The 14,321-nt window shown below is 43.3% G+C and overlaps 2 protein-coding genes across 2 annotated transcripts; one reads left to right on the top strand and one right to left on the bottom strand.

Annotated features, from left to right (window-relative positions):
* Window positions 1-7,883: 7,883 nt before the first annotated feature.
* On the bottom strand, window positions 7,884-9,348 carry N7506_008237 (endo-1,4-beta-xylanase; the record flags this gene model as incomplete). The annotated part of the gene is made up of 9 exons (XM_056957530.1): window positions 7,884-7,973; window positions 8,031-8,096; window positions 8,154-8,242; window positions 8,396-8,484; window positions 8,539-8,684; window positions 8,738-8,859; window positions 8,912-8,960; window positions 9,009-9,049; window positions 9,105-9,348. The coding sequence occupies 9 exons, from the start codon at window positions 9,346-9,348 to the stop codon at window positions 7,884-7,886; spliced, it is 936 nt and encodes a 311-aa protein (XP_056806920.1).
* Window positions 9,349-10,670: 1,322 nt separating this feature from the next.
* On the top strand, window positions 10,671-11,654 carry N7506_008238 (uncharacterized protein; the record flags this gene model as incomplete). Its single annotated transcript, XM_056957531.1, has 1 exon — window positions 10,671-11,654. One exon carries the CDS (start codon window positions 10,671-10,673, stop codon window positions 11,652-11,654), a length of 984 nt encoding a protein of 327 aa, XP_056806921.1.
* Between the last annotated feature and the right edge of the window lie 2,667 nt (window positions 11,655-14,321).

A 14,321-nucleotide genomic window follows, 5' to 3' on the forward strand; every position in this document is an offset into this window, starting at 1 on the left:
GAACAAGTCAAATACGTCCAGATCTACCATATCTCCCCATGGTGGTGTATCCTGCACTACCTCATGCAAGTGGCGAGCACCCCCCCATTTCGAGCTATTCTGCTTGACCAGCCATGAGCCAAAAAAGGAACACAGACTTTTCATGCTTGCCATGAAAGCCATCTGGTGTCTTCACGCAATATCAAATCGCAACTTTGCCTCATGGCGTGCATGGAGGCTCTATGATATGACCCTTTCCAAGATGGCAACCAAAATGGCATTTGACACCAGTGAAATCTCCTTGCATTTGGACCAATATCTTCCACATACTGTCTCAGTCACTTGAGACCATCACAAATTTGGGTAAGAGAATGCGCGGCTGTAGCAGTAAATGACTATCGGCTTGAAAGTAGACATGGTAGGTAGTCTAGGGAAAGCTCCGACCTTCGTTTAGTCATGAATACAATTGGGAGAATAAGAGAGTAAAAGATTGACCTAAGGAGGCTGATAGCAGAATGGACTTACAAGGGGCGTGTTGCATAACAAAAGAGTAATTCTCATGAATAAACGACGGACAGAGAAAAGAAGAAGAGGGGAAGAGAGAGCGACGCAAGGAGATATCTATCTGCGCTACTTCCAGGGCTCTTGCGGATGCAAAGGTTTACCGACATTATCAATTCAGTCGAGATATATTATATCTAAATCCTCTGCATATACAATCAGATTTATGTGTAGCCACGTCAAACCTCGTACCTAGTTATATTCCAACTTCTTGATATATAAGAATTATTAGATCCAAACTAAATCGAATTGAGCTTTAGCAATCGCACCAAAATTTGTTGCGAAGGGTCTGTCAGACCACTGGAAGTGGTGAAGATAGAAATATGTGCGTGAATCTCTATGCACCACGCTTTCAATAATTGGACAGCTTGAACATGATAACCATATAATTGATTGATTTGAATTGCTTTTGGCCTGGTTCCATCGACAATTTCCATGATCAATAGTAGAAGACATGATGAATAATAGCAGAGTGGAAAATAAAAAATTAAGAATCCAATGCGCCTTCCCAAAGGATAGTGTCCCTGTCAGTGACAGTAATCCAACAAAATAACTTGTAGGTACTGATCGATATTACTCATTTAGGTTCAATAGAGTTAGTCCAATACACCTTCCCCCCTCACGAGACTCAATATCACGCTTTTCGGGGCTACTCGTCATAGCCTCTTCAAACACAGCATAAAGCTCATCAACCTGGGCATCCTCAACCTTACGAATCTCCTGGACACCACGAGCCTTGAAAATGCGAGACGTGGGGTTTTTACACAACTTGTCTGGGGGAAGCACTTGCCAGCGTTCGGGGCGGGACAGCAAGTGGTGACGCATACACTACCCGGGATAGGACAATCCTTTGGACCCTGGCAGTTCGTAAAGTCACTGCAAGGTCCTGGCTTGTTGCAGTATCCGTTGGAGCCGCCCCGGTCATCAGGCTGGCAAAAGCATGAGGCGTCCGGGCAGGGCGGGTTACCCACACACGAACCAACACTGACGCAGTTGTTTTGAGGGCGACAGACCCCGGCCTCACAGTTGACTCCTGTGGGACACTATACTGAGGTAAATAGTTGAGTTTTATAGGGCATGGATGCTGGATACTCACTTTAGTACCACACTTTCCACAGTTGTTTTTGTCAGTGTTAAGATTAACACATTTCTTCGAGCATAGCTCCTTTGTTGAGATTTTCTTATGCGGCCCGCAGTCGAAGCATGGTCCCTGGCCAAGAATAGAAGGGGCAAAGCATGTGGCAAGGCCAAGTATGCCGAAATTATCTTTACACCAATCAAGGCATCCTGCATTGTTGATCAGGGCGACAGCGCCTAGTAAAATCGTGAGAGATGCCCCTAGATTGTGGTTCAGGTATCCTTACCACCTGCAAAAACGATAATGTTGCAAACTTTCATGATGAGATTATTGCTTGACCTGTTTTAGTACTGTTGTATTGAGTCCGGGTGGGAAAACAGAAGGTAAATTCGATGACACGAGGATGGTATTTATGTTTTTTGTCGGGCACAGGTCTCTGTTCTATAGACACTAGATCATTCGAAACTTAACAAGTACAGCCCATCTAAGATATGACATGTTTCTTTCTCATTTTTATTGCCTAGAACCCCAGAGATGCAGCGACTACGTATGCCAAGAAAAGAATCCTTCGTCATTGTGATTGCAAGTCCACCTCCTTGTATATAGAGTTGGCCTAAAGATATATCTAACATTTGAAGATATTCTATGGCGTAGGGGTGGGGCACCAATCTCGATTAGAGTGGCTCCGCATGAACACACACACGAGACTGACTCGGAGAGGCTTATGATTCGATATCAATACGAGTAGATTTAGCTTAAAGCTAAGTGCCATACCGCATTTTCCTCGCAAAATGATACTTTAGGAACAATGTCTAGATCCCCATCCAAGCTCACATCTCAAGGATTTAAAGTTGATTAAAGATCGTATAGAGATTCTCAAAACTACTGAAGTAGTGGGTTTATTCAATTCTGTACTTTGATTACCTTGATATCACCTCTGTACTTTTGTGTGGAGTCTATACTATTTTACATAAATTCACAGTACATTTATCGCTATTCTAGGGAAAAAAATGATGGGAATTTTCGACAAGTTTATTTGGGCTATTATTGGTACGAGGACTGTTCCGGCGCTAATAAATTTAATTCTCCCGACCGCCACCATCTAGGCGCTGATCGTCTAACGAACTATGGTTCGATTTCATCTACCCGTATTCGCGCGGTCAAATGATGCGGATAATCTATCCTGCAGATATAGAGTGAAAAATAAGAACTGCCACTTCCACGGAACCATGGAGCTATGCTAATTCATTATTTGGGGGTTTTAGACAAATTGGTGTTAGCATTCATTACATTCTCCCCCCATGTTATTACTATATAAACGAATGAGACACTGAAGGACCTGGATCATTCAGTGACAGGATTATTGTAACAGCGTATGTCCAGGCGCGCAGTTGGCCACTAGGCCAAAAGACCACTATATCTGACCTGATGTCAGATATGCCTGGAACCGCCTTATATATGACCAATCTGGCTCCATGGGCGGCACCATTGGAACCCCGTTACAATTATTCAATTTAATCACTTGACTCCTAAAAGGCAGTGACAGTATTCCTGGATCCGTGAAGTTGTCAACTAGAATTGTTATACTTCTATGAAGTCTATCTACAGGGGGTGTAAAACCCAGCCTGGGTGCAGGAATTAATTATGGCGGGTAAAAGTAGGCCTAGTGTCTTTTGATCTAGGTATAACTGGATTATAAAAATTGATAAATCTTGGAAGATCTACAAGATCGTAGGCAGGAAGAAAGGAGGCTATTCGAAGAATAGTATTGTGCGTCTGAAGAGAAAGAAGGAAGAAGAGAGAAGCTATAGAGGAGCGAGAACTAATAGGCAGGAGGGTCACGGTCACATGACCCACCAACGACAGGAACTCCTAGACCTCGCCAAACGCGGGTTTGGGTTGGGTTTTCAATTTCCTTACCCGCCCATGGGCAACCCACCGCGGGTTTTGGCCTTGATGAACCCGCCCATGGGTTCTTGGCGGGTACCCGCGGGTTGCCCAAAATACCCAAAAACATGCATAAATCGTGGATAACCCTGATTAGTCATCTAGTGTAATTTTGGTCATTTATTTCTGTCACGCTTTTGAGTGGATATTACATTGAAACAATGAACGCCATCGACCTGGAAATATATATTCTCTACATGTAGAACACTGCTCCCATCGCCCTGCTTTACACAACTGAAGGGATTACAGGCCACATTGATGATTTTATGTAAATTTATCAATTGAGAATCTTTCGAGTGAGCTCAAAAATATCATCTTTAGTTCGATCATTTAAAATCAGTGATTTGGACCTTCTCAGTGTCCTCCCAAAGTCGTATTCATCTCCGGGCGGGTTGGGTTGGGTTGGGTTGGGTTTTGGGTACCCGCGGCTTTTACGCAACTCAGGAATAGATAGATCCAAACGCACGACGCGACTGAAACAAAATCCACAATCAAGTACTCAAGATGAAAAAAATCTCCCCTTCTTCCAATATCAGTGGCCTTTTACTTCAGTATGGCGTCTTCTTCCTCATCATCGCGATCAATACATCGGCCTTTCAGTCCACTGCTCTCTATTGAGCCGTCATCTGACGGCTTCTTGGATTCTGAAATTCAATCCTCCGTAAGAAAATGGTCCCTTCCACTAGCCTCTGAGTGTTGCGGCGTTATCTACATGTATACTAAGATGGACCGCAGCCTTTGACAGGACCCCGCAAAACCTACGACATAACTACTCGAAGACCTCCAGCGACACTCCGACGTGTGGGACCTCAGCACAGAAAGAAATGGATTGCGTACGAGTCGCATCTAGAGACAGAGTTTCTTGAATGGTGGAAGGAAACAGAGTACGGCCAAAAGCTGAATGGAGAAGGCCAATCCCAGATCAAATGGTCCACCGGATCGCGTCACGCTGATGTGTGGAAACACTTTGACCAGGTTGCTGATATTGATTCTGGGCGTCCTCGAGTCATCTGCCAGGCTTGTCTCACTGTGCTTGATCATCCACAGTATAAAGGGAATGGGACAAGCGCCATGAGTAGACACAAAAAGTCTAACACTTGTCGTAAAGGGAAGAAAAAGGGATTTAATCAGTCATTGATTTCGGATTCTTTGCAGAACCATTCCATGAGAGACTCACCCAGTGTCCACAGAGTGACAACATTTCAAATCGAGGAGCAGATATTGAAGACAATTACGTGTCTTCGTTTGCCTTTCCAGACGGTGGAGAACCCGGTGTTTCAGAGGCTACTCAGCCTTTTATATTCTGGTCCCAAAGAATTGGAACTCCCGTCAGCGAAGACCCTGCGAAGACGGCTCCGGGATGCAGTCAATTGCCAGCAAGAGTTACAGTTACAAGATCTGCCTGAAGATGCCAAGGTTTCCCTCGCTTTAGATTGTTGGACCAGTCCATTTCAGCAGGCATTCATGGCAATCACGGTTTATTTCATCGACAAAGATTGGAACTATAGGGAAATGCTCCTCGGCTTTGAGCCGTTGCACGGTCCTCATACAGGAAACAACCTTAGTGATGTTTTGCACCGGTTACTGGAGGAACGAAAACTTCTCGATCGTATTTTTAGCGTTACTACAGATAACGCTACCAACAACGACACCATGATACGCGCCTTGCAAGAGAGACTGCTCTCTATTGGAGCTATTAGCTCCAGGGAATCAATAGTCCGGGTTCCCTGCATGGCTCATGTGATCCAGCTTTGCCTGAAACAGCTACTGGGACATATCAGGGCAGCACCTAAGAATAAAGAAGTCAGAGCCTTTTGGTCCGACACCCAAGCGCACGGGTTGAAGGATTCGATCAATTATGGAGACGTGGCTCATACACTGACAAAGGTGAGCCAAGATATTCACCTTTTCAATATACTCAGAGCACTGACAGCATTAGATTCGATCCTTTGCGATCTTTGTCAACGCAAGCCCACAACGGCGTGATGCTTTTTTATGCCTCCAATCAGGTGGTACTCGGCTTTTTCCGTTACATGACGTTCAGACACGCTGGAATTCAACTTTTTTGATGCTTCGCCGAGCACGCCGGCTGAGAAATGTAATCGACAAATACTGCTGCGATCATGAATACTCGCAGCTCAAGGTTACCGACGTTGAATGGAGGCAAATTGACTACCTCGTTCATTTGACCAAACCGTTTTTTCAGTTCACCATGGCTCTGATGAAGACCAGAGACGTCACAATCCATAGTGTGTTCCTTGTGTATAGGAAACTACTGGAGCATATCGAACGGTCGAATCGAAGATTGAAGAGAAAGACAACACCCTGGAAGAAAGACATGTATGGCGCGTTGCTTGTGGCGAGGCAGAAGCTGAAAGAGTACTACGAAAAAACCTACCGCGACCACGGTTTTCTCTATGGCACTGGAACATTACTTGCCCCTCAGTATAAACTGAGTGCTTTTGATGATCGAGAGTACTCAACTTGCCATGAAGATACGTCAAAAAGGTACTGTGAATATTTGAGAGCATCTTTCACACAGTATCAGCAGCAGAACCCCGAGTTGCTATTCCGTACAGTCCAGCGATCTTCCAATTCGCATAGCACAGAGCTTGATCGGCTACTCGAGCCACCTGGTGCATCGATTTTCCATGAAGGAGTAGAGTATGACGAAGTGGACCAGTATCTTCGCGAAGGCACGAGCAATCAGTACAACACACTGGAACAACTGACTGACCTTGAATAGCCAATGTCCCTGTGTCGCCGCGACTTTATTGGAAAGAACACGAGCGCGAATTCCCAGTGCTGTCTCGGCTCGCACGAGACTTGCTTTCGGTCCCTGCCACCGGCGCGGGTGTAGAAAGGCTCTTCAATAGCGCACGAGACATTTGTCATTATCGCCGAGGGTCTCTTCACGAAGGGACCATTCAAGACTTGATGATGTACATGTGCTCAGAAAAGCTCACACTAGAGGGACAGCAATTGATTCGTCTGGAGAAACCGTTGGAGAGCGAGAGCCAAGAGGCACTTGAAGAGGATGAAGCGTTGAAGGCAATCGAAGAGGATGCAGAGCCGATCAGCGACAATGAGGAGATTGAAGAGAGCGAGAATCTCGAGGGTAACTCTGAGCCAGAGGAGACATACCAAGTGGAGTGTACGGTGGTAGAGACCGGCCGGAGCTCTATACACAGACATATTCACGAACCTGAACAAGAAGAAGAGAGTATGGAGGAAGACGTGGTTGATTACGACGAAGCAGATTTACTTCCGCCTCCAATCATGCAATTGAGTGATAGAAGCCAGAAGAGATCTTCTGGTCGGGTAACAATGCCCTCCAGCAGACTGCGAGGTTACGAGGTATACTAGTCTTTATAATTAGCCAATTTGATTTTTTCAAGCCCTTCATGTTCCTTTCCAAATATTCACAGCCAGAAGCTAGTAGTTACGCCATCGAAACAATTAGATAATCGAAAATTACTGCATAACTTAGTGTAAAATGATCAGTCAGCTTTGTTTGCTTTTTTGGGTAATCGCGGGTACCCATTTGGGTCTTGGGTTGGGTTTCCCGGATGACAACCCGCCCACGGGTTTGCTGACTAAGACCCAACCCGGCCCATGGGCTGGGTTTTCGCGGGCGGGTTTGGGCGGTGGGCGGGTTTTGGCGAGGCCTAGGAACTCCCTTCCAACAATTAAGTCTAGTCTCTATTAATATCACTTATATATATTAATATTACTTATAGTTGAATACTATATTCTAAATTGGCTCTAGTGTTATATTAGCTATCTCTATTGCCGTTATTAATATCGTCGATATCTAGAAGGGTCATAGTCTAGCTGAAAAGTATGATATTGGTCTCGAGTACTCTGTTGGACTTGTTGGTCTTGGTCTGATTGTGGGTCTTATTATTGTGAGAGAAAAGAGCATCGGGCCCAAAGATCGAATGGGTGCTGGTCCTGTTGTCATCTGATTACGCATGATGTATATACCGTTTGACTTTTAGATGATAGATGACGATTCTCTTCTTTTTTTTCAACTTAGCGTGTTATGATAAAGACTACGATACTTTTGGTCGCAGTAATATTTAGCATTCATGAAAACAAATACAATAAATTGTGTTCCTTGCCAAACTCGATCGCATACTGAAGTAGCCATGTACATCCAAATTCTCTTCGCCTAGCAACTATTCGATCAGAAGAAATCAACTTCGCTTTTGCCATTTCGGTGGATGCACAGCAGTACTACGGAACCGTATCAACGGATTCATTAAATCCGACTGAGTGAGCCGCATCAAAGGGATATTGGGAATCGAAGTCAAACTCAAAGGGCATTTGCGATAGCGCTGTATGCAGCCTTGGGGTTGTAGTTTGTATCAAAGAGCAGAGGGCTGGAGCTGGAGCGCCACGAATCCTGCAAAGTTTTGAATCATCAGTAAAATATTCTTCATGTGCACCGGAATGTAATTACCGCGTCAGACAGTCCCCAAACGGTGATTCCAACACATTTGGACTGGTTCAGGCAGGCGTTCACAACCTATTTGTGTGTTAGCTTTGGAACAAACCGAATTAGGTCAAGGAATAGGAAACATACATTGACATAGTCAGTGGAGCCGGCACCAGCAATATCAAGCTCGGTGATAGCAACCTCCTTGGTTCCTGCACCGGCGAGAGCATTCAGAGCTGTAAAATCCTATGAGCTATATTTCCATGAAGGGAGATTGGGGGGGGACTTATCCAGCAACCGCCGCACCGCCACCGGCGCTCAGGTGGGTTTGAGAACCTAGAAGGGAGTAAGTAGGTATACAAGGAGAGAAAGAGTGGCGCATATCTTACCAATTCCATCAATCGGGATACCGGCAGCAATCCATTTCTTGACATGGCTCACCATACCGGCGACCTTCGCGCTCGAGGCATTATCCAAGCTTTGCAATATCAGCACACAATACACGACAAATGAAATCAAGTCTATAACTCACTTGTAGTCGTTGATGTAAAGCTTCGCATTGGGATCCACAGCACGAGCTGTCTCAAAGGCGATCCGCACAAAGTCCTCACCAAGCACGTTGGAGAAGACGCTTTGACGGAGAGAGCCATCTTCGTTGAAGATTTCGTTCACGACATCCTGTAAAGATTAGCAATTTGTTCAGTAGCATTCAAATTATTAGACTGTTGTACCCAGGCGTAAATCTGGCCCTTGTAACGGGTCATCACCGTGGTGATGTGGTTCTTCAGGACACTTGTCAGGGTTGTCTTGTCGGTGATAGAAGACACCCAGCTTGGAAGCTGGGAGTGCCACACTGCTAAGTTTAGCCTCGATGGCTCTAGCAGTCCAAGATTTTTACTACTCACCGAGAGTGTGGCCACGGATCAGCTTTCCGTTGGATTTAGCGAAGTTCACCTATAGTTCATCAGTAAAATGTAGAACATCGAAGTACAGGGTTGATACAAGATAGTCAGCTCCGTTGAAGGAGAATTGTCCACGGTTTGCTAAACTGTAATCAGCTTTCATTTATTCATTTTTCTTTCAGGTTCTGATACTTACGCTCGGTGGCATCCCATTTCAAGCTGTTCTCCGGGGTCACTTGGCCGAAGTTGGCTTTGAGGATCGCAGGAGTCTTTTGATTCTTGGTCAAGGTGCCCTGATCACCGATGTTGCCGAAGTATTTCTTCCCATGAGCCTTGAACTTGGTATCAAGGCTGACCGAGGCTTGACGGGGTTCAACTGGCCCAGCCAGTGCTTGAACAGCGAAAAGAAGAGCCAGGGCAGTTGTCTTGATGTAAACCATGGTGAAGAGTGGGTAAGGCTATACGATGCAAATCAAAGAATAGTGAGTTGGTAGATAGAAAAAGAACGTGAAGGATTGAAGGCGATATTTATATAAGGCAAGAGCCAAGCTATCCCGTCTTCCAAGGTTGCGATGAGACTATGATGATTTCAATGAGATGGCTCGATGGAGTTGTTCCCCCGAATGCATAGGTCTACAACGGCCGAGGTCCTTCTTCCATTCGTGCTGAATGCTCAATTGGGAAATATTCTAGGTCGACCTTGGCCGCTATAGACCTGCATACAGCGGAGGTGGGTGCGTGCTAATGTTTCATCGATATGGATAAATGTCACTCATACGGGTAGGATATCACCGCATTCAATCGATTTATCTTTTTTTTCCTCCATATCCAATGGGTATAAACTCAACTTGGTGGTGGCGAGGTAAATCAGCCCTTGCCTGAATGTCTGCATAGCTTCCAAAGTTTAGCCTGGACCCTGGACCCTGGACCCCGCTTGCCAAGTTCGGCTAAATCTTCTACCAACTTTGATTAAGGGGGGGCCCACTGTGGATACAATGTATGCTTAGAGATGGCTGATCAATCGACCCTACGGGCGGGGGCATATACAGCATATTGCGGCTGGGTGGACCGAAAAATAGGGGCCGAGTGGGGACGAGGAGCAATATGCATCAAAGCAATCCCCCTGCAAATCTTCCGAGAAACCCCCGAAAGGAATGATACCCAACGTTCGGAGAAGGCCTACGCCATGAGTACTGGGGGCCAAGGATTCTCAAACCGGAATTGTTCGAAGTTAAGTGCGTCTTATACTAAAACAGCCGTGGAATCGTGATGTCTCAGTTCCAATTACACCCGCGGATACTTTCAGCCCGTGGATCCTTTCAACGCTACCCCCGTTCGTTTCAATACTCCCCTTAGCGCTTCCACCTAGCCTCATGAAACGGTCCCAAGGCCAAGTCTTGGCAGACTTGAATTATAGCCTAAAGAATGCCGTTGGTGCAGCATGCACGTCGGCTCCTGCCCCATCTTCAGGAAAGCCATCAATGCAGCCGGTGAGATTTTCCGGCTAATATGCCTTTGCCTGAAGAATTGCTTTACACATTGGGAATTGATTAGAAAAAGAAACGACACCATACGTCAATTGTCACCTGGGCACCCGCCGACTTGAAACAGCGGAGCTTCCCGAGGTCCAACGTAACGTTTTTGATATAAAAACCAAAAAAGATACTCTGTTTTTAAGCGTATTTTTTTATTTGACAGATCAATCCTTCGATCATCTTGCCATAATCCGTATTCAATATTCTGCCGACTTAAATCCTTGAAAATGATGTTCCCCAAGGTGAAAGCTGGGATATTCTCATCCGCTGTGTTGCTGCTCGCATCTGCACCAACTACCATCGCTGATTGCGCGCTCCCGTCAACTTACAGCTGGACATCCACTGGCGCTCTCGCACAGCCGAAGTCCGGTTGGGTGGCGCTCAAGGATTTCACCAACGTGGTCTACAACAACAAACACCTCGTCTATGCATCGACTGGTTCGGCAAGTGGAAACTATGGTTCCATGCTCTTCAGCCCCTTTTCAAGCTGGTCCGATATGGCCTCTGCAAACCAAATCGCAACCAACTTCAATGCTGTTGCGCCCACTTTGTTCTATTTCCAGCCAAAGAATGTTTGGGTCATGGCCTATCAATGGGGCTCCAGCACCTTCACCTACCGAACAACAAGTGATCCCACCACGGGAAGCTGGTCTGCAGAACAAGCCCTGTTCTCGGGAAAGATCACCAGTTCCGGTACCGGTGCCATTGATCAGACCTTGATCGGTGACTCAACAAACATGTACCTTTTCTTTGCCGGAGACAATGGAAAGATCTACCGCTCCAGCATGCCTATCGGCAATTTCCCTGGAAACTTCGGAACAAGCTACGAGGTCGTGCTCAGTGACTCCAAGAACAACCTGTTCGAGGCGGTTCAGGTGTACACCGTCAAGGGCCAAAACAAGTATCTGATGATCGTGGAAGCCATTGGATCCCAGGGACGGTACTTCCGTTCATTCACTGCGAGCAGCCTCGGCGGCGCGTGGACCCCGCAGGCTACTAGCGAAAGTAGCCCATTCGCCGGCAAGGCTAACAGTGGTGCATCATGGACCAACGACATCAGTCACGGTGATTTGGTCCGCACTAACCCTGACCAAACGATGACCGTCGATGCCTGCAATCTGCAACTCCTCTACCAGGGCCGCAACCCGAACGGTGGTGGTGATTACAATGCCCTTCCATACAGACCTGGTGTGCTCACTTTGAAGTGGTAGGGGGCTGGCTGTTGATATGAGATGGGGTCAGAGGATTTTGCGTGAATATCGACGGGGTGACTTGGCGCCAACATGTTTCACAATGTCTGTGGATACAAGATGGAGTGATGTTCGGCAGCGGTGGGCGAAGATGTCGTTCTAGGCCATCATACTTTCGTCCCCACAATTTTTGTAAACATGCAGAACTAGTCCTTTTTGAGACAATATCGCTTAAACCTTGGTTCTTGGAACTCTTCACGAGCAGATCCTCGTAGACCAATCGACAGCTGACGAATTCTCGATGGCATGTCAGCAAGAATTTCAAAATATCAAAAGCAGGGTGCGACTTGATGGCTGGTCATAACGCCAAAGGAGGACAAAGGAGGACATTACCTAAAACAGAGATGGTCCGACATCGAGGCCCCTCTAGCCTGACCTCGAGAGTTTCAAGCCAGAATCTGGTCAGATCTCGTTGAGAACAGGTGAGCAATCCCAAGAAATCTGGGAGCCGTTGATCTTCAGGTCAACCGGGTAAATTCTAAGCGAGCAGACACATTTAAGTTAAGATGTGCAAGTATAAACAAGAATCGGGATATTTCCCGATTTGGTAGTGGGGACAGATACCTACCGAGTTAGGAAATCCTAAAAGGTCATTTTGAGCTCAGGCGAGTCGTCAAAATCTTGACCTAGCTCAGGTGACAGTGAGTCGCATGAGCTATATTAGAGAATCCTAAGCTTCTTTTGTGGTCGCGAAGTGACAGAATCGATCAAAGTTAGGGTAGTCAACGCCCCACTGCAGCGCCTGAGGCTCCAGCACCATGTGACCCTCATATTTCTGCCATCGACCAGACATCTCGCAGTATCTCAAACCACTCGGTCTTCCAAAAGGGTTTCAGGTCTGGCTCAAAAGACTCCGCTATACAAAAGTAGACGCGACCAGGCCGAGCAGTCAGGCAGAACGTCATCTGATTTCCCCACACATAGACTTCCGCAAAACCCCATTTGGGTCGAAGATCTCGACCCAAAACCCAACCCCATATTAGGTATATATTAGGCAAAATGTAGGTCCTATCCACTTCCACAATCACAATCTTTCATAATAAATTTTATATCAGCCGATAGCTAAGGACTAGCTATATTTAAATATTTTCTTTAAATTATAATTGACCCTTTTATTATAGAGTTATAAGTATTCAAAGTTAGTTAAATTTTATACGATATCTAAATTACGAGATATCTTAGACTATAATATTAATTATATTCGAATTTCTATTATATATATTAACTATATTTAAATTTCTATTATATAACTTTCTTTTAACTATCTTTTAATTAATTTCTATAAAACTTTAAAGATAGACTAGAATCTTTTTTAAATATATTATATTAAAATCTAGATACAAAGAGATCTTTTTAAAAAAATAAAAAAAAGTATTAAAAATTATAATATTTTATATATTTTATATATTTATATAATATTAGAGATTAAAATCTTAATATTATTTTACTTTAATAGAATTTAACTAAATCTTAACTAATATTTAGACTTCTGCAGGACCCGTTAAGACCCAGACCCAACCTAGACCCAATCTATAATAGATTAGGTTTTAAGCTTACCCTAAGAATCTAGTAACGGGTCTAGGTTTTTAAATTAGACCTAGCTAGGTAATTTAGGTACCTATTAGGTTACAAATAAGACAAACTTGCCAATATTATAGGATTCATTTCTTATATAGATTTTTACTGAAATTTTAAGTTTTCTTAATATAGTATCTTAGAGTGATTATTAAGTTAATAAAATTATAGAAGCTAATTAAATAAGACAATATTACAAATAGTTAATACTATAAAGACTAGCTTCCTAATTACTTCTCACTAATTATCTTTAAATCAATAAGCTAAAAGATCTTATAACTAGATTTTATATAGGGTATTAAAATAAAATGGGTAATTAAGTACTACTTTAATATAATTATTAAGTTAATAAAGTAATAAAAGCTAGTTAAGTAAGGTAAGATTATAAGTAGTAAATAGTATGTAGACTAGCTTCTTAGTTACTTTTCGTTAATTATTTTCTAATTAATAAAAGTAAAGGTTATAGAAATAAAGTTTATATAGATAATTAAAAGAGATTAGAGAGTTGAGTAGTATTTTAAGATAATTATTAAGTTAATAAAATAATAAGAGCTAATTAAATAAGACAATATTATAAATAATTGATATTATAAGAATTAGTTATCTAGTTATTTCTTACTAATCATCTTTAATTTAATAGACTAAAAGGTTTTATAACTAGATCTTATATAATATATTAAACTAAAATAGATAATTAAGTAATATCTTAATATAATTACTAAGTTAATAAAATAATAAAAGCTAACTAAATAGAGTAATATTATAAGTAGTCAATACTACTAGAACTAGCTCTCTAGTTATTCTCTATTAATTATTCTCGACTTAATAAGACTAAAAGTTATATAATTAGACTCTATATAATTAATTATAATAAAGTAAGTAATTGAATAGTATCTTAAAGTAACTATTAAGTTAATAAGATAATAGAAGCTAATTAAATAAGATACTATTATAAATAGTTGATATTATAAAGACTAGATTCTCGATTACTCTTTGTTAATTATCTTTGAGTTTATAAGATTAAAGGTCTTATAGCTAGATCTTATATAGATT

This window comes from Penicillium brevicompactum (genome assembly GCF_028827555.1).
Source record: "Penicillium brevicompactum strain IBT 35665 chromosome Unknown utg000006l_segment0_segment0, whole genome shotgun sequence".
NCBI lineage: Eukaryota > Fungi > Ascomycota > Eurotiomycetes > Eurotiales > Aspergillaceae > Penicillium > Penicillium brevicompactum.